This window comes from Vidua chalybeata, chromosome 7 (genome assembly GCF_026979565.1).
Source record: "Vidua chalybeata isolate OUT-0048 chromosome 7, bVidCha1 merged haplotype, whole genome shotgun sequence".
Classification (NCBI taxonomy): Eukaryota; Metazoa; Chordata; class Aves; order Passeriformes; family Viduidae; genus Vidua; species Vidua chalybeata.
Window position 1 is genome coordinate 14,940,764 of NC_071536.1, and position 19,542 is coordinate 14,960,305.

General features: G+C 37.5%; 1 protein-coding gene across 2 annotated transcripts in view; it reads left to right on the plus strand.

Moving 5' to 3' along the window:
• Positions 1-19,542, plus strand: part of PDE1A (phosphodiesterase 1A) — a 145,399-nt gene that overhangs the window by 113,063 nt on the left and 12,794 nt on the right. For both annotated transcript variants that reach the window (XM_053947818.1, XM_053947819.1), the window contains exons 9-13: positions 5,306-5,407; positions 5,527-5,647; positions 9,475-9,556; positions 10,832-10,952; positions 12,670-12,854. In XM_053947818.1, the coding sequence (XP_053803793.1) occupies positions 5,306-5,407; positions 5,527-5,647; positions 9,475-9,556; positions 10,832-10,952; positions 12,670-12,854 (611 nt within the window). The remainder of the gene's footprint in view (positions 1-5,305; positions 5,408-5,526; positions 5,648-9,474; positions 9,557-10,831; positions 10,953-12,669; positions 12,855-19,542) is intronic.

The window sequence follows — 19,542 nt, forward strand, 5'->3', positions numbered from 1 at the left end:
TGTGTATCATTGATGGTTACATATTGTATTTAAAATATGAGTCTTCTGTGTGTTTCTGTAAACACAGATATTATTCAGCGGCTCTAAAAAAACCCTTGCAGACAGGTGAACAGTGAAGTTCAGAGAAATATGTTCTGCTAGGGGAAAGTCTCCCACTGTGAATGATGCTACCAGGAATAACAAAGCTAAACTCTGCTTTTTTTTGTATTTTCACAAAATTATACATTTATGAAGGAATATATGAACATCAGATCATATTTTGCTGAGGTGCATATTTACAGATGGACTGTTTTACCTGGTAGATTTACATGATTTTACTTATTTACATGATGAGAAAACCCCTAAATAAAACATTTATTGAATGTGAGTCTGCTGGCCCTTCAGGGTTTCAATTATTATTCTGTACCTGTTTTAAAAAATATTTTTAAAATCTGTAATTTTTTTAATTTAATACAAAGTGAGAGAGGAAGCATGCAATTTTTAGTTCTCTTAAAAGAATTCTTCTCAGAGGATACACATTTAGATTTAGTTACCAGAAGGTTTGTGTTGTACATTTAGTTCTGGAGAAATTTCCCAAGAAGTAAATTGTAAACTTCATTGATAACTGTCTACACACCTAGATTTTCAATGCCAACAAGAGCCAGCCTTGCTTCTCTTGAAACTATTTTGGGCCTGATAGTTTTGGGGCTGCTTGGTGACCCTATTTTTGCTTGTCCTAGCTATTGAGTATGGAGAAGATTATTGTGCCAGTATGCAGCCATCAGAAACTCATATTCTGTCTTTTACAACTGTAATTTTAGAGGATTTTAAAAAATTATTTTCAAATCTTCAGACATGTTACCTTGAGTATGTTTTTTTTAAGTGGTGTTGTTTCATATTGGATCCTACCAGAGGATGTTTCCGAGTAGGATGAGGCTGAAATTCTTCAGCTGAATTTCAATCCAGGAGTGTTCCAAGGATTGCTTGAAAACACTTATGTTCATCCCTGGCTTCTTCATCACTGGAGACCACCATAAATCAGTGTAGTCTGGGAATCCCTGCAGCAACATACAGTGGCTCCAGCTGATAGAAATCTGGCTGCCAGCTAGTACAGTTTATCCCTGACATCCCCTTTGGTTATGCCACTGAGGAAAAGAGTAGCAGGATGAAATCCAAATGTTTGTGAGTGGAAAGAAGGACCTGTGATTTCCAGGTTGAGATGTTCATATATACTGCTCTGCTGGACTGCAAACAAAAGAAAGGGGGGAATGTGATAGACTCTCTTCACATTTCTGAAGCACACTCTTCTCTGCATTGATTGTTTGGCCAGGTCTTCCCACAGCTTTTTGTCCAGCTCCGTTGTGGACCATTTTATCTAACTTTTGTTGCATTTCATTTCTCCATGGTTTTTGAACCTGTGATAAACTACCACATTCTTTTGGAACTTACACAATCACACACTGGCTCTGTTTACACTTCCTTTTCAATCTCTTCTCACTGTAACCTGATTATGTTTTCCTAGAATATCTTTAGTTTTGCAAATTTTGTTTTTCTAGAGTACACAGATTCTACTATATGCAGCCAGTTTTAAACTGGTGAGATTTGGCAACCAGAGAAATGTAGAATTTATCATCTCTTTTTGGGTATATTCAGTAAAATGTAGAAGAAAATTATGAATTGACTAATAAGCTCAAGAATCTAAACTAGGACATTCAGTTCCGTGTTTTGTCATTTAGCTCATCAATTACACTCTGTTCTTTGAAGCAGGCAGTAAATTCCAAAGTGCCTGCTGTGCCAACCTGCACAACCTGTTGCAGTGTGCTACTTCAATTTAGAGGGTCAGTCATGGAAATGACAGTGTCCTGGTATTCATTGCTAATACCCAGAAATTTCTGTTACCCTGTATTTCATTGGTGAAATGATGGATCTGGTAGCCACTTAACAGAGACTCTTAAATTTTCTTATTATTACTGGAGTGAGCTTCTTGGATCTATACTGAAATTCATGCTGTTAAACTAACAGTTTGGAAGGTTGCACTGAATCAAGTTGGCAGTAAATTGAAATGATAATGTGTTCAACTTTTTTCACTGATTAATTTCTTTACTTCTGTCATATCTATTTTCTTTAGTTGCAGCAATTTCATTTTTCAAAAATTTAACACTGCTGACTATTTAAACTGAGGTTCTGCTAATTATTCTAGCAAAATGGAGCAAAATGACTGAAATTACTTTATAGTATTCAATTTTCTCTTCTACATGTTAACTTTAAGAAGAAAAATGTGCTAATAAACTGCCAGCTTCAATTAACTTTAAAACTTACACTTCTGGTCTGAGCTGGGGAACACTGCCAGCATTCTGAGGATGATGTCCTTTCTGGATAATGCATGTGACATTCATAGCAATTTTTCATTCTTTTCTTGACTCTGAAAATTTGTTCCAGTCTTTGATATTGTTTTGTTTCTTTCACTTCGTGCCCTTAAATAACTAAATAGGGATCCTCATTTGTTGCCCTTTCTCATTTGATTTAGAAGGTTCCCAGTGTTCCATGCATAATGTCATTGTAGGTGGTGGCGCAATATTAATGTCTCAAACCATCCCAGTCATAAGGCATACAGTGATATATTGCCTGATTATCAAAAAAAAAAAAAAAAAGACACAAATAAAACAGTATGTGTTATGTATATGTGTTATGCGGAATGAACAACATTCTTTCACAAAGTCCCTTGAGACTCTTCTGTCTAAAGATTCCTATAACTTGAAGATGAGGCTTCAGTTCTCACCTTGCTTTTGCTCATCTTAGTGTGCTCCTGCACTTTTTGATTAGTTTCCAGCTGACTAAGTGTCTTTGTCATGGACAAATCCAGGTAAAGCTAGTTTCTATTTATTGACTAACTACTTTTTCAAGAAGGTCATGTGTCACTCCTTGTCTTTTTATTACAGCATTGTTAATGTAATTTTATCACATAGTCTTGCATCTATGTTTTTTTACAGTATCCTATCTGTAGGACTTGTGGCTGTGGGAGGGTTGAGAAAGGATGCCAGCACAGAACATGACAATTTACTTAAGTAAGGTGGAGATGGTAGACTCAAACCCAGTAATCATCTGCTACTGGGCCTGAAAGATTGCCATGTGCTGTACGTGAATATTGTTACCACTTCCCTTCATAGCATGGCAACATTTATGTGTCTTTTTGGGTGGTAGCAGGTACTGTATTATCCTGAGGCTTGTAGCTGGGGACTGCCGAATGAGGATTGGGAGAGATTTCTGTCCAGGAGTTACCTATGAGACCAGCTGAGGTCTCCCATGATGTGGAAGTTGAGACAGTCTTTTTTTTTGTAATTTGGTAATGGGATCAGTCCAAGATTAACCCTCTGTGCAATGATAGCAGATGAAGCATTTGTAGCTCCAGTAGAGCTTTACCTACCATTTCCCCATCAGGTTTCAGTTTCCTATCCTCTTATTATGGTGGATATGGGCACAGGGAGTTAACAACTGCAGGAGTCTCTCTTTTGCTGTTAAGCAGATTTTTAGTGGCCTGAAATCTTCAGGAGTGTGTGGCAGGACAGTGCTATACTGTTTGATCCTTATTCAGATGTTGCAAGTAAGAATTAGGGTTTTTTTTTCCGCTGCCATGACAATATGAATAAAGTGTGGTTTTCATTCACTGTGTGCATCTTGCCTAGTAGGGGTGAGGTATCTTGTGAGTAGGGGTGAACTTATTTCTGATTACTCTGAAAAGTTCAGACATTGAATGTTCCTAACAAAATCTCCCATGGAAAGGAGAAGTGATAATTATCTCAGTCTTAAAAACAACAGGGTTTAACAATGCAGAGCCCTCATTTCTCTTGTAGTGTTAGCTGGTTTGTTTTTTTTTTTTTTTTTTTTTTTAGTTTGTGGGGTTTTTTTGTTTGTTTGTTTTTGGTTTGCTTTTGTTTTTTTAATGGTTTTGACTGTTTTTGAAGGGTACACTTTCAAAGCAATGTGGAGGAGGAACAATTGGGTTGTAAAATAATTAGTATCTTATTATGAGGTCAGATAAGGTAAAGCATTTTCTAAACACAAGTTGCTATGACTGCATATTATTGAGTAGAAGTGAGAACATTGAGTCTTTATCCAGTTACATTAAAGCAACTCAGGAATATATACATAAAAATCAGCGACAAATATCTGCTTAAATATGTAATTAATTTGGATCAAAATAAGTCTTGATAGTCTTTATAACAAAGTATTCTGATAGCCCAAAAGAAAACTGCAAATTGGCTCTTTAAAGAGCATAGTCCTTTGAAAAGACCTGCATGGTTTTTGATTTATTTAATCAAACATATGAATACAATATGAAAGATCAGTGAGAATGACTAAAGTAGGATTTTCCTGTTGTACTTGATACTTGGACATCCTTAAGGTTGGGGGTGTGCTCATGAAGATATACGGTACATAATGAAAGGTTTAATGTGGTAAATTCCCCTACATATAAGCACCACTTGTCCTCCTAGGCCATTTAAAAAGCATATAAAGAAAGACCCACTGGACTCCTACGTGGCTTATATATGATCCTTCTACATCAAGGGGACAGAATTTTCTGATTCAATAATTATTGTTGACAAAGTTAATTAAATTTTCTATTTACAATCAGAATAAAGTTTCTTACATGATTCATGTTTTATTAGTTTCATATTGATTTAATAGAAAGCTGGACAAGCCAACATCTCTAAGCATAATACCAAGACAGAGATAAATTATTAATCCCAAACTTGTTCTGATTCATTAAATAGGTATTACAATACTTTTGGAATGAAAGGTAGTTTATCATAATGATCTTATATTGGCATAATGTTGATAGCATTTCAGATGTAATACCTCTTGCTCTTCAGAGAGCAAGCCACCACAGCCTTCCTCCTAGGCTTGGTGTTATGCATACTCTTCACTAATATGAGGGCAGTAAAAATGTATCCTGTTGTGTGGTGGTAAGCCCAGAGAACAACTTGTTTTTTGAATACTCTACTGCTGGAAAAAATAAGGAATGACTTATAATGGGTGAGAGAACTGCGTGTAATATTAGCTTATGCACTAGGAAATAGGATTTACCAAATAGTGTGACTCTGAAATAATGACTGCAGAGTACATTTTCTGAGGTACATTGCTTTACAGAATCCCTTCAGGATACAGTGTTCAAGTTGTTAATAATTTATTTAAATGCTTTTTAAAACGTAATAAAACCCATGATGTTGTTTTGAAGGTTATAGATTAACAAATACTGCTTAAACAAATGTACCATACATAGAATAAATGAATTTTAATGAGTCATTTTGCTTTTAATTATTCTTAGGGAGTTGCGTAGCTTGGTCATTGAGATGGTCTTGTCTACAGACATGTCGGGTCATTTCCAACAAATTAAAACAATGCGACACACTCTACAGCAGGCACAGGGGTAGGTTATTTTCCATTCTGTTCATTATCTGTAGTCTTTCAATGAGCTCATATTCAAGAAAAGAATTTAAATAGTTGCTTCTGTTTTGAGATAATTGGAGCATGTCCTTGAATTGACAGGGTAGACAAAGCCAAAGCCATGTCTTTGATTCTACATGCAGCAGACATAAGCCATCCAGCAAAATCCTGGGAACTGCACTACCGGTGGACCATGGCCCTGATGGAAGAATTTTTTCGACAGGTGCCATTTTTAAAATCCTTTAATAAATCTAGTTCAAGAAGCAATGGTTACACGATTGAATATTTTCTTAAGTCTACCAGCAAGGTTGGTTGTGATTGACAAGCATAGTCAGTAGTATATATTCTTTATTCTTCATACATACCACTGACATTGATTTGACTTTTATGTGTGTGAATAAGACAAAATGGTTATAGCTCTCTATTTCAGCTGATATCAGTATTCTGAGTGTTGTAGTGGTTTTTTCTTTTTTCTTTCAATTATAATATAACTTGTCAGGCTGTTTTCATTCTGTAGACAGAGATTTATATATGCTTTGAATTATAAAGAAGCACCAGAAGGGTAGGATGAGAGAAAATAGGAAGAATTCATGTTCAGCAAAGAAAGCAAAAAGTTGTCTCCATTGCACATTTCAGAGAGCCCTTCTATTCCTTTTCCTTGCTAGAATTTGCCATGCATATGCCACATAGATCTGAAGGTGTTGCTTTCATAACAGCCTGATCCAAAGCCAGAGATTAGACAGTACCATCCTGTTAATGCTGTGACCATATACCCTAAACAAAAAATGAAGACACACCATTGTGAAAGCCTTTTTATTTCTGTGAGGTACTGAATTCCAACAGAAAACCCCACAGATGTTTGTGTCACTGCTGTCATTTTTTGACTCACCTCAGCAGACGAAAGAAAAAAACGTTTCTCCAGAGGGAAAACACTCTCCCCATAATCAATATTTGCGACCATGCACATTGTCAGCATAACAGTTACTGAAGTACAACTGATAATCAAAGTCCAGTTTAGGTATGACAGTTTCTAGAGTTACGCACAGATTTTAAAAAGAGTTAATACAGATCAGGCAACAGTGTATGTCTTGCTCAGCTTGATTGTCTTAATTTTGCTATATGTTGACATTTTCAAATCAAAAGGGTCATACTGGAAAAAGGGACCAGAGAATAAAAAAGAAAATATGTTAAACCATGAGGCTGTTAGACCCATCTGCCATATAAGGTTCCTACTCAGGTCATGGAGATTCTTCATATGAATTCTCAGTAAGGGAGAATCAGGGCATCCTTGACTCTAGACTTTGCAGTGGGGAGGCAGACTGGTGAGCTGGTGCCTTAAAATAAATAATTAATGGATTGAGTTTTGTGGGAATAATGAGCAGTCATGAGTTTGTGGCTGCTTCTGTCAAGGCAAATTTTGAGGGTTTTGAACTTGAGAGCAAAAAGAGGAGCAGTTTGCCCACGAAAAAGGTCATAAAATGACCAGCTGTAATAACATTTTAGACACAGATAAACAGACTAGACAGGGCCCTTGGGACAGTGAGGCAATGTGTCCAGCCAAGTGGAGGTAGCATTAGCAGTAAACAATACCACACTGGTCACTGAATGCATAGGACCAGCTAATGTTTTAGTTATTCCTTTATCCATTCATTAGAAGGAGAAACTGGATCCCAAAGAAGCTGCTTCTGCTCAAACACTCTAGAAGGCATTTAACAATAACAAGAAAAAATGGATATGTGTATGCAACTCAGCAGTATAAAAGACCAAAGTCTTCCAGGCTGCAGGGGAGTATATCAGACACAGAATTCTTTCCCATGTACTGCTAAGGATAATGTGTGTGGAGTAGTTCCAGCACTTTTAAAGTGTGATGAAGTACCAGCACATATATAAATGCACTGAGCAGTCCAGACACAGTAGGTCTCCCTACTTCCTGCATGCACTGGCTTGTTGTGCATCCTTTGGTCTGTCATATGAGCCTGTGTGATGGAAATCTCCGGGATTTCCAAATCCATGCCAGCCAAGATGAAGTAGTCCAAATGAAACCCCTTAATTCCTCCTCTTTGTTTCTTTAAAGATTCAGCTACTTCTGTGCCTCATGAGAATAGCAGTAGATTCTGAAAGAAGCTGATGCAAATCCAGTAGTTTCACAGAAAGCTTTCAAAGTAGTGAGCACCAGCAAAAAAAAAAAATGAACATTCACCTTGACAAAAACTTTGTTAACTACAGCTAATGGTTAAAATATGTGCCAGTGTTAACTTCAGAAAAAAAAGCCCAACAACACTTTCAGTTTAATAGCAACAGCTACAGAAAGTATATTGCAATATCAAGGAAAATCTGAGTTACTTGTTTAAAATAGAAATAGAGCCACCCATCTCAAATCCTTAAAAGTAAAGAAATACATAGTTCCAGTAACTCAAAGTACCACAGTGCCTATAGCACTCTAGTCTTGGTCTGAATAGATCCAGAGACATTAAAAGAAAGTTAAAAAGAGAGTCCAGGGCCTGGACAAAGAATTTTTTTACTGTTTGATTTTTATCTTGTTTTTAAATCCTGTTAAATTCTAACAACTGGTTTAAATATCAGTGCTGTGTCCATTATTGCAATTTACAGTAGTCTTAGATTTAAATGACACTTAAGTATTAATTAATATTATGTTGATTGTAAAGTAATTCATAATTGAGGTAAAGAGCTACTTGAAAATGAAAAAAATCCAAACTCATCCATTATTAGTGTGGAATTTTCTTTTTTTAAATACCTTTAGATGAGAAGATTGCAATATTAATGCTACTTTAGAAATCCTGTATTCAATCATGGCTGAAATAGTTAGAACTACCCCAGTTTGTATGATATTACAATCTGGCCCTTGTATTTACGTGGAGATACCATTCCCACTGCTCCTAGTAGTGAGTGTTCATGTGTTCTTCCACACTCTGAGTTCAAATTATTAACACGTCAATATAAAATTTAATGGCCTTAGTGATAAAGCTCTCCGCTTTCACATGAAATACAATCTGTGAATTGCATCTGTTCCTGTGGCTGGATTGGTTTTACTGCTTTTATGGTTCTAAGACTTTCCTAAATATACTTCAGTGAAACATGATAAAAAGACTAAGGAAGGTTAATACTGCCCCCTTCATCAATCACTTTATGTCTTCCCAGTTTTCCTTGGAGAATGGTATGTTCATGCAGTGCTCCCCACTGAATGATCATCTAACAGCACTCACCATGACAAATGTATAGGTTTATTTGACTTGCAAGGCTAGGTTTTCCTATATCTATAATGTCAGTGCTTCTGGCAGACAGGTTTGTCCAGCAACACCAATTATAACCTCCTTTGAAAGATGTCTCTTTAGGGGTTTTGGGGTTTTTTTCTGTGCCACTGGACTTTTCTTCTGAGGTTTTGCAAATCAGTTGGTCTACCATGCTGAAAATGGAGATACACCCTCCTATCTGTTAAGACTGTTGCAACAAAAAAGACACTTCTAATCTGCTAAGTGCTGAAAATATTTCAGAGCTAGGTTGGACAAATCTTCCTTGTAATGAAACTGAATTTGTATTTTTCGTGGCTTCAGCAGCAGAGAGACATGCTTGCTAGTGAGAATAAGTTCGAGTCAGTTCATACACTTGACATGAGTAAATCCATTGAAGGATTTTTACATGCTGGATGAACCAGTGTAATAGAAGGAAACACTCAGCATTTGGCATACTATTACAAACATGTCTAAGTATCTCTAGTCCCATTACATCTGGATCAGCAGAACTAAATTGTGAATACAAGGACTTCATATATTTTAAATCTCATTAGCAGATGCCTTGCTTTTGAGGAGAACTTGCAGTAAGCTTCTTTACATAAAAGTTGCCAAAAGTAAATCAGAATTTAGACTCTTAATCAAAATATGAAGATTTGAAGATTTGTCTCTGACTTGTTTTTATTTAGGAATATAAATTAAAGAAGTGATCTTGAACAAATACTAAGAATATTCAGATGCCTTTGTCATTCTGTCCTGCCATCAAATACATGCTTATAATATTAAACATTGTTGTTTACAGGGAGACAAGGAAGCTGCTTTAGGTCTTCAATTTTCCCCACTTTGTGACCGCAAGTCCACTTTGGTAGCTCAGTCTCAAATAGGTAACGACAAACTGTGTTTTTCTTTTTTTTTTCTGTCTGTGTAGGAGCATGTAAATTCACAAGGACATTTTATTTACCCATTTTGAATTTTAACTGTTCAGAATTCCATCATGTGGAAGGTATTTCTTTGCACCTGTCTATTCACCAAACTCCTGTGCTTTTGCAGCGGAATGGTGCTGGTCTCAAAAGAACATGATATAATTTCACCGTATGTGAGGGAGAGGGGTAGGAGAGGGATTAACCAAGATACTGGACATGAGCCCAGCTTCTACTGTACACACTTTAGAGTCTGGCAGATCATGTCCTCAACTGCTTATCTCTTGCTTAAGAACTCACAGGTCTATCTCTATTATAATCTGAAAGTACCAGTTTGTAGATGCATCTCAAAGCTAATTAATAAATCAGCCCTCTGGACTGCAAGTAAGCCTGTCAGTGTCTCAGGGTCAAACTACAGAGGGTCAAACCTCCCTGGGTTGACAAGGACCACTGCACTCAGTCACTTTTCGTATCCTTTATTCCATTTCACTGGGAGTTTGAAGCCAATATGCTTAAGCATCATATCTACTGCAGGAGAGAAGCTGGATTCTAGACTGTTGCTCACCTTCACGCTGTGTTGCATGGTTAGAGCATGAAGACATCTGAAAATCCATTGCTAGCTCATGTTTTAACATATTTTTTTCTGTTAAGTGCTCAGTAGAGAATAATACTTCATTCTCTCACTGTGTCATTCCATACCGTGATGAGCACTTTAGAATGTAAAAGACATTGTTCAGAGCTGACATCTCAGAACTGTGGGATGAATGCTGTCTCCTAAGGAGATTACTTGTTCTCTTCACTGATTTGACAGAGCCCTCCTACACACTGTGAAATAACACTTTACCTCCACAGAATAATAAACAGCAATTTGAAATATTAACTCCTTGAGAAGAAGCTCCAAATGGTAAAAGAGACAGCATGGCTTGTAGCACTCTGGCTCAACAGTAGCTTCCCTTCTATTCAATAATTAATACTCATTTCAAATGGTAGGTGTGTTCAGCAGTGCATAAAATTTACAAGAAAAAAGAATGAAAAGCTCTAATTATTAATATCTAGTTATATCTATACAGCTTCAGGTGTTTTTTGTTTCAGTTGTGCTTTTTTCTTCGAGATTATACTAGTGGTATCTAGTATATTGAATTGGGGCTGCAGTTAGAAAACCAGCCCAATAGTGAGTATTTATTTTTAGATTTGAGACTTGTGGAAATATAAAACCTGATTTTCTCTCTTTTTCTTTAGGTTTCATTGATTTCATAGTAGAACCAACATTTTCTCTTCTTACTGATTCAATGGAGAAAATTGTTATGCCTCTTATAGAGGAAGCAACAAAATCTGAAAGTCCTGCATTTGGGACCCCCAGGTATGAATGCACTGCTTTGGTATTGAACTAACATAAGCTCACATAATAATCATAATAATGTGATTCTCAGAGTCATCTCGGTTATTTGAAGCTGGGGAGTTAACAAACAGCTGTGCAGTATTGCCACCCTGTGGGGCTGCGTTGTATTTGCAATGTGCTGGTTTGTCCCATTGACTGAACAATTGTACATATAAAAAGGCAAAATCCCAATAATGATCAGAATAAACATATACAAACCATGAAATTTATTTCTACAATCTTTCCAATAAGCTATTGAAATTCCTCTACCTATAAGGCAAAGTAGCTATGACAGTGTAATTTGAGCGTAATTTGAGTGGCTTCTTGCTGAAAGCATTGTTGAATATTCAAATACTGCCTTTACAAATACTGCTTCTTTTATTGTATTTTATATATTTCATTATAAAACTGTAATTTGGTCTTTCACTGAGGTTACTAAATGCCTCTGCAAGGCAATTTTTCATTTGCTGGGCATTAGTTAGATTTCAGTAACAAAAGGGTGAACTTAGCTTTCCTATATTTTGCTTACTAGAAGCAAGTAGGAGTTACTAGAAGTAGATATTTACGATGGTGCTCTTAGTGTTTAGGCAACAGTGCTAAACGAAGGTATTACTGATAACAAATTTGTTACCTACTCCTTCACAAATGAGTGATTAGCAGGTGCAAATGATTAGCAGCTTCAGGCTTCATTTTTGGTTGATGTTCATGACTAAATGGCAAATGAAAAAAAGGCTTATGATCCAGCAAAACTTCCTCATGTGAGATGTATCTTTGTATGAAATCAAGTGCCACACTTCTGAGGAGAGTGGAGAATCTGTAGCATGATAGAGAAAAGTCTGAGCCAGAGAATTGCACACACGCTACTGTGTGGACACCATGAGATGGTGTCTGGAAAACATTAGAATTATGGCCTATTCTTTCCATTCTATCCCATTCAACATCTCTGGACCACATGGAAATTACAGTTAACTCTTCTTGTGAAGTTCTTGTTGGTATGTTCACTGCAATTATTTTCTGATTAATGGAAACAAATTTGGATGCATATTAACATCTGTCTGTGGTAGAAAAGAGATAAACCATGCAGCAAAGTTGAGTAAACAAAACATATTAAGACATGAGTACATGCACAAGGTTGGAAATAGGTCTTATTTTTTTAATTCTAAGAAAAAAAGAGCATTCATTATTTTTTCCCACCAGATACATATATGGAAAATTTCACTTCTGCTTACCTGTAGATGTAAAGTAGCTGCAGTCTCTATTTAGTAGATTTTGAAGCCACTCAAATCTTGCTTTGACTACACTTGAATCTTTGTACCTTGAAGAAAATTTTCAGCTCAAGCAAGACTTCCCTGTCATATGCATCATGTCTTTTTTTTTAAATGGGTCAAAAAATAATGATCAGATGTCTTTCCTGTGAGACCCAAAGATACCATTCACCATTCAAAACACAGCTAAGAAGCTGCTCCAAAATGGCTGCGTAAACATTCTTTTAAGAATTGGATTACATGTATTTTCAGCTGTCACATTTTTTTCAAGAATTCCCTGGAAAATGGTCAGCAAGACATCTTGTATTTTAGGCACACTCTGGTAAAAACTATTTTTTCAAGTCAGTTCCTAAGCAACTTGATTGACATGAACTGTTTGTGTATTATAATTGCCTGCCTGTGTTTATAATTTGGGGTTTTTTTCCCTTGTCCAGCCAAAATAGCTTGGGAGCAGTAAGCAATGCTGAAGCACAAAGACGACCTGGGTTTAAAAGTACTGGTGATGGAGGGACTCACACAGAAAATTCTCTAGCAACTGTAGACCTAAGGGGCTTCAAGGACAACTTGATGAAGATCATTCAAGCAAACAAAGAAAGATGGAAAGAATTAGCAGCAGAAGGTATGATATGTTAAGGTAGAATGTTTTTATAGGTTACTCCCTAAGATCTCACCTACATTCACTTTTTAATTTCTCTCAACCTGTGAAAAGGCATAGTTGTCTTGTATTCATATATTTTATGTCTTAATGTTTGTTTTAGATGCTCTCCCAGGAGGTCTAAAGAGGTGTAGGTGGGAAGGGTTGAGAGTAAATCATATAGCCTATGCAATAAGGCTCTGTGCTGCACAGCTTATCTTTAGAGGTCTGGTTTAGAAATGTGCATTCTTTCACTTTTAATTGTAACTGATGCTGACATCTGCTTTAAATGCCAAAATCAACAATTCAAAGTGGTGTATGCTGCCACATTTCTTCAGAAACATAAAAGTTGTACTTTGCTATTAGAAATGCTATTTGTTCCCCACTGTATGGAACAAAATTCTGTATTGCAGGCTTCTTGGGACTATGCTGTAGGCAATTATTTAAATGACCCAGTGGATCTAAAGATTTGGGCAATCACTGCATGCATTAGGCCCAAGCAAACCAAAAGTGACACTTCATTTGCCAGTAGATAGTTAATAAAGCCAAACCTGCACCGAGTATCTCAGTTCATAAGCCATACCTGAAAATTACCTGAAATTACAGTTACCTGAGTGAAATGTTTTTCAATCACCTGAGTGATAATTGTTGAGAAGAGTTTATAGCTTCGCTCTAGGTTAAGTGAATGCCATTTGGGAATATTTTGTCCAAAGTCTGTGTTATTTCCTAGTAAGTACCTGAAATAATTCAGCATAGCATTTCACTGCTGAGACTGGTCTTGCTGTACATGACCTGACACTGACAGCTGGGAATGATATCCTGGAACCCAGTGCCAGCTTTGTCTTTCATCCCATCATCCAAATCAACATCTTTTTTCTCAAAGAGGTGTCAGGCAAGGCAGAAAAAGAGTGCTGAACAGTGATAAAATCCAATTTAGTGCTAAATTGCAAATGAATATTCTCATTAGGAGGATATCAAGAGTAAGCTTCCATACATCTTTTGTGACAAAGGTTTGAAAGAGTCAGGTGGAAGGGGCATCTGAGGAGAGGATTCCATTAATATTGTCTTTTCTTCCTGAGAAGCTTTATATAACCAATTGCTTCCTTTGGTGTTGCCCAACCAATAGTGGCTGGCCAAAAGGGAAAAACTACTAATTTGGAGTGGTCAGTAATAACAGGAGACTATCAGAGTGCCCAAGGCCACTTAGCTACAGCCTGCAGAAATCAAGCAGCCCTCTGCTGGTGAAATGAAAGGTCCTTCAATGTGGCATAATGGAGAACGTTGCCATTTCCAGTTACACACAACTAACCAGTTTGATTCTGGTGCATCAAGTTTTTGGTATATTGTTCTGGAGGGGTACAGTGCTATCAAAGGGCACTGTTTCCACTTCATTCCCGGTGCTTTGCTGTGCTTTATAAATTACTGATATATTTAGCCCAGTTTTACTGGACTGTTGACAGGCATTGAAAACACAAAGCTACTTGCAGCAAGAGATTTAAAAACTACTTCAGGTAAGGTTGCAGTCAATATCAATGTGAGGCCCAGCAAAATCCAGGAAACTCTGGGCATGCTTTGTACTCTGACAATCAGAGATGTTAATGTTCAAGGCTCGATGGATTTTGTTGAGATTGTGGTTGTCCTAACCTCCTTTTCCTCCATCAACTTGAGTAATGAAGCATGTCTAAGTACTTCCTGAACAGAACTATGGAATTGCAGTAAAACATACATTAGGGAAGCTGATGGGTAAGTGAAAATAGCTGGTGTTGGGGCCAGCGCCTGATGAACAATTTTGTCTCTGTGTTATTGTATCTGAATCTGTTTTTTGAACTACTCTGTGAGGAAAAGATTTATAGAAATCTGCTGCCACGAAGAGGCTACTTGCAGCATGACATAGAGACCTTCAGGGTGCCAGCCTGTAGAGGAAACTTTGTGAATAATGCAAATACTTTTGAGTACACATTTATATTTTGTTAGTAAACAGATAGTAAGGTGTTTTTATTAATTAATAGCTGTGAGGTGGATTATATAGGTTTTGTGGAAGTTATATTTTCCATTCATTTGGAATGGAATGTCTGCATCCACAGTCCATACGTCGGCCCTGAGGACTGCTGTATAAGAGTTCTTTGTTAAGTAACAATAGCTTTCTGTAGAGGACTTTCTGAGGTAGCATGTAATCCTTGCCACTAAATGGAAAAGGAAGTTCAACCAGTTCTTCAACTGGTTCAGTGTATCTGCTCTACAGCTGTACCCTTCAAAGGCTGAAAATCCTTAATCAGGCTGTGCAAAATGAACATCTAGTAAAGAATAAAAATATTGTAATACATCCCCCTTCCACTTGAAATCCTTTTCAGATTAATCAAGTTTGACTAAGCTTGTAAGTCAATAACCTGAGCCCTTGAACTTCAGATGATTATTCCCATTTTGTCTGTATCTCATGCTACCTTCTCTGACTCCATGCTTGATGAAAAATCTGTAGGCTGCTTTGGGCATATGTATGAAGTTGTGTTTTATTTGCATGTTAGTAGGAGCATGTACTGAGAGAAAGCAGTGCTATCATTGTTCCCAGCCAGATAATTTATGACAAGTCACAACTTGCTGAATGCACGGAGGAGGTCACATGTATGAGGACTATGTTGTGGTAGTAAACAGGCTGGTTCCTGGTGTAGATCTTCAAACACACTTCCTGAGCTGACTACGACAAACAGAGCTTGTGCTGTTAAAGGAACCATCTGCATTCTTGTCAATGGGCTCTGCAAACACCAGATATTGTTCCGAGTTTAGTTCAGAAGCTCAGGAGAAGTTGTCTCTATAAAATGTAGTACTGCAGATGCACAAGGAGTACAGAAAGGAAACTAGCAATATTCCATATAATTTCCTGAGGATGATCTGAACTTATGCCAGCTTTTCAGGATAAGGTGCCGCATGTAGAACTGGTGGGAGGAAGTTCAGCTGGAGCAAGGGCTCCCTTAGCACGAGCCAGAGAGGATGGTCTGACTCCTATGCCAGGAATCCAGAGGAAAAGACTAATTCTCACTGACAGTGCTGTTGACAGGGAAGCTGTCCTGGAGGTGCTGGTGCTACCTCTCCCTGAAAAGACAGTTGCTGTTGAGACTTGATTCAGAGCAAGTAGCTTGTGCAAGGAATAGTGTGCTTTTTGGAAAGGCCTGTGTTAGTAAGGGAAGTTTTTATCTACCTAGGCAGCTGTTTGAAAGCCTCCTTAACAGAAGGCTCAGTAAATAGGATAGCTCCACTTTGCTAAAAAGGCATTTTTTTTGCTAAAAATGTCTTGTGTAATTGATGCAGAGTAGCTCAGTGCTCTATAGCCTAAGGGTCTTCAACCTTTCACCACTGGAGAATTAGAGGAATGTTTCTCAGGCCTTTCGGGGAGTGCTGTTAACAGGGAATTATCATAATGATCAAACATCTGGGATTCTAATCTGAAAGCCTTGGTGTTTAATTAATTTTCCAAGCCCCAATCACCAGATAATCTGTTTCTGTTCAACTCAACACAGTGATGAAGATAGTATTTCATCCTGTGCTTTTTTCAATACATATTGTTGATGGCTGCTGCTGTTTGCAATTATTGTATTGTAGCAAATGGACAGTAAATGTGCTCAGATGTAACTGAGAGGTTCTTTCATTAGAGAATATGTGTTCTGAGTGGATTTTAAGGTCTGAAAGTTTTTGACCTACTGAGAAAGCTGTAAGAAGCATAAAACTTATCAGGAAAGATTTAACTACATGTAAGATCATTCATGGTGCCCTTCTTAGAACACAGTTGCAACACAGTTATTTAATATTTTAAAAATACAATGTTTATTCCTTTACTCATACTTCATTTGTTCTATGAAAATGTTCCAAAGATTTACTAATAAAATTGGTCTGTGCTTGGCAAGCTCAAGTACTCTTAACAGAATGTAAGGGTAATAATAATGCTTGACTAATAATCATGCTTGCTGATTTACATGCTTTAATCTCTTCAGTAGTTATCATTTTAAATAAGGTTACAGGGATAAAAAATATCATTAATTTGTTTATAATGAACAGAAAGAGGCACAGGCAGCTCAGGACAATCACCTGAGGTCATATGACAACACAAGGGTATGCAGAACAGCACACCAAAAGTCCAGCTGCCAATCAAATGGGCCCATCTTCAGGATAATACAACAACAGTTGGATTACAAACTTATTGTTTTCATCTTATGCTTATGTAGCTTTTCTAAAGAATTAAGTGTTACAGGACCTTACCCAAGTTTAAGTTATCTGTATGGAAAGACATCAGTGACAAATGCTTTCCTCAATAATTCTGTCAGTGCACTGGGCTGCATGGCTTGAAAGCGTATGCCTGGGATGACCGACCTCATCAAGGTGGGATGAAAAATATGTGAGGCTGAACGAGTCTCTCACACTGGCCTCTGCTTAATTTTGATGCTAAAAATGTGACAAAATAACAACTACTGCATCTTCGGAGTAGAGATTAGCTTTTTTTCTCCCATGGGCAGCAATTTTGAATAACAAATGTCTCTTCTGAAAGACCTGTGCATGGTACCTGCAGGCTCCCCTCGGGCACTTTCAGTTCTGCATACTTCCAGTCACAATAACCACAGGGTTCTGTTCCATTTTGTCTGAAAGATTTTCTCTGCAGACTCACTAACAAGAAGAGAGTAGCAGCTGCTGAAATGTGAAAATCTGAGAGTGATGATCTGATAGCATGTTAATGTGACTTAGCAGCCGCTAGGAAGGGCGGGCCGTGGGAGGATGTGTGTGACAGTCACAGAAACTGACTGACAGTTTGGCACATGAAATCTACCCTAATGGACGGTTTTATTCTGTTGGAAAGTAATCAATTCAGGAGGCTAAAGGAGTCCCATCTAGTATCAGTGACAGTGATTTTAATTGCAGTGCTAAAATGTTTAGGTCATAAGCAGTTTCTGAACTAATTCAGAAACGTGTTAAGTGGGAAAAGAAGAACTTTTCAGCATGGTCTGAGTAAGTGCAAGGAGTGGGCTGAGCTAAGAGTTGGAAGAAATGTTTGGTGTTGGCAATATCTGGTAAATCACAGACTAAGGAATGGTAACTGACCTAATAATGGAATCTGTTTTATATCTCCCTGGAGTACACATCAGAGAGCTGGCCCATCCCTGCATATGACAGTCTACATCACTTAAAGCACCTCTTCCCTCTAGCAGGATCACAGCAGCATGTCCCTTCCATTCCCTGTCCCAAAATCTCCAGCATTCAATCCCCTGTGCTTACAGCTTAACAGCAAAAGAGAAGTAGAAGGTGAGGGAGCAACCCTAGGAAACCATAAACCCACAAGTTATTTTTAACCAAGTCCTTTAGTGAAAAGTTTTGATTTAATTAGCTAATTTAGTCTTTGCTACTTTTTCTATATGACATAATGCTATAACATTAAGTGCCACTGGATTACATGGTTGGCAGTGGTTTTATATGCTTCTGATATAACTGTTATGAAATTTTTGTGATGAGTTGAAAGTGGAAGGAATCAGTATCTAAATAACTCTGTGGATTACTGCAATATTTTCTTGGGTTTGAAAATGGCAGGTTGGTTGGGGATAATCATGGTTGTTTGGGAACTTTCGGACACATCTTTAGACTTACTTGGTAGTTCCAGAGACAACAGGATCAGTCCTCTCCTTCTCTGCAGAATTTTGATGCTATGTCCTGGTCTTTTAATTTTCTCTTTAAAATGGCTGATGTGAGAACATGTCTTGTAGAAAGGTACATTTCTTTCCCATCTTGTCCTGGTTTTGGTGTTTTGTCACTGCTTTCTGGAATTTCGTTTTACAGTAAAAAAAGGCAGACAAACCTAGAAATCAAAGTATGTCATAGTATACACAGAGATTCCATAACATCCAGCAGCATTCTCCATTACAGAGTCCTCAAATAATTTAATTCTTAGTGAAGATAAACAGCTTTCCTCTCTAATTCAGTAGTTTTCTAATTGTTAAAACTTTCATGTCATCATATCTTTCTGTAAGGGTTAAGAATTGTAGCTTATTTTCAACACAGCCAATGAAAATAGCAGTGTGATTGAGCAAATATTTGTTTTACTGGGATTTACAGTCACTGCCATTAGCTGGTTTGAGATGTCCTGCTTGCACGTGGCTTTAGTGTTTTTCCTCTCTATTCCTGTTAAATCAAGACTTGCTCAAGTGATGCAGTTGCTGTAAAGAGGAAGGTAATTTACAAGCCATGTGCTGTGCAGGTCACAGCAGTTGAATCCTCTTTTGTGTACTACAGAAAGGTAAGGAAAAGAAAGTTGATGGACATACACAGAAGAGAAAGTTCCAAAATGTAGCAAAGCTTCCTCACCACTTGGACCATGTCCTGAAAGTGTGGCTGCACACATAGGCAGTAAGAAAGAGGGCTGCTGGAAAGCAGTGTTGTAGTTGATAGTACAGAACCTCCAGGGCCTCTGGGGTACTTGGGTGACACCACAGACTCCTCCAGCCAGGGGCTAGAGATTGAGTCTTGTGACAGTTTTAGTGTTTCATGGACATGGTAATCTTTCATTGGACTGATAGGGATTCACTGCTCCCATTCACTCCAGCAAGCAATAATAAAAAAAAAGAACTTAAAGAAATCAATTAAATTTTCTTATACTCGTTAAGTGAAAAACAAAACAAAAACCCCTAGTGACTTCATGAAA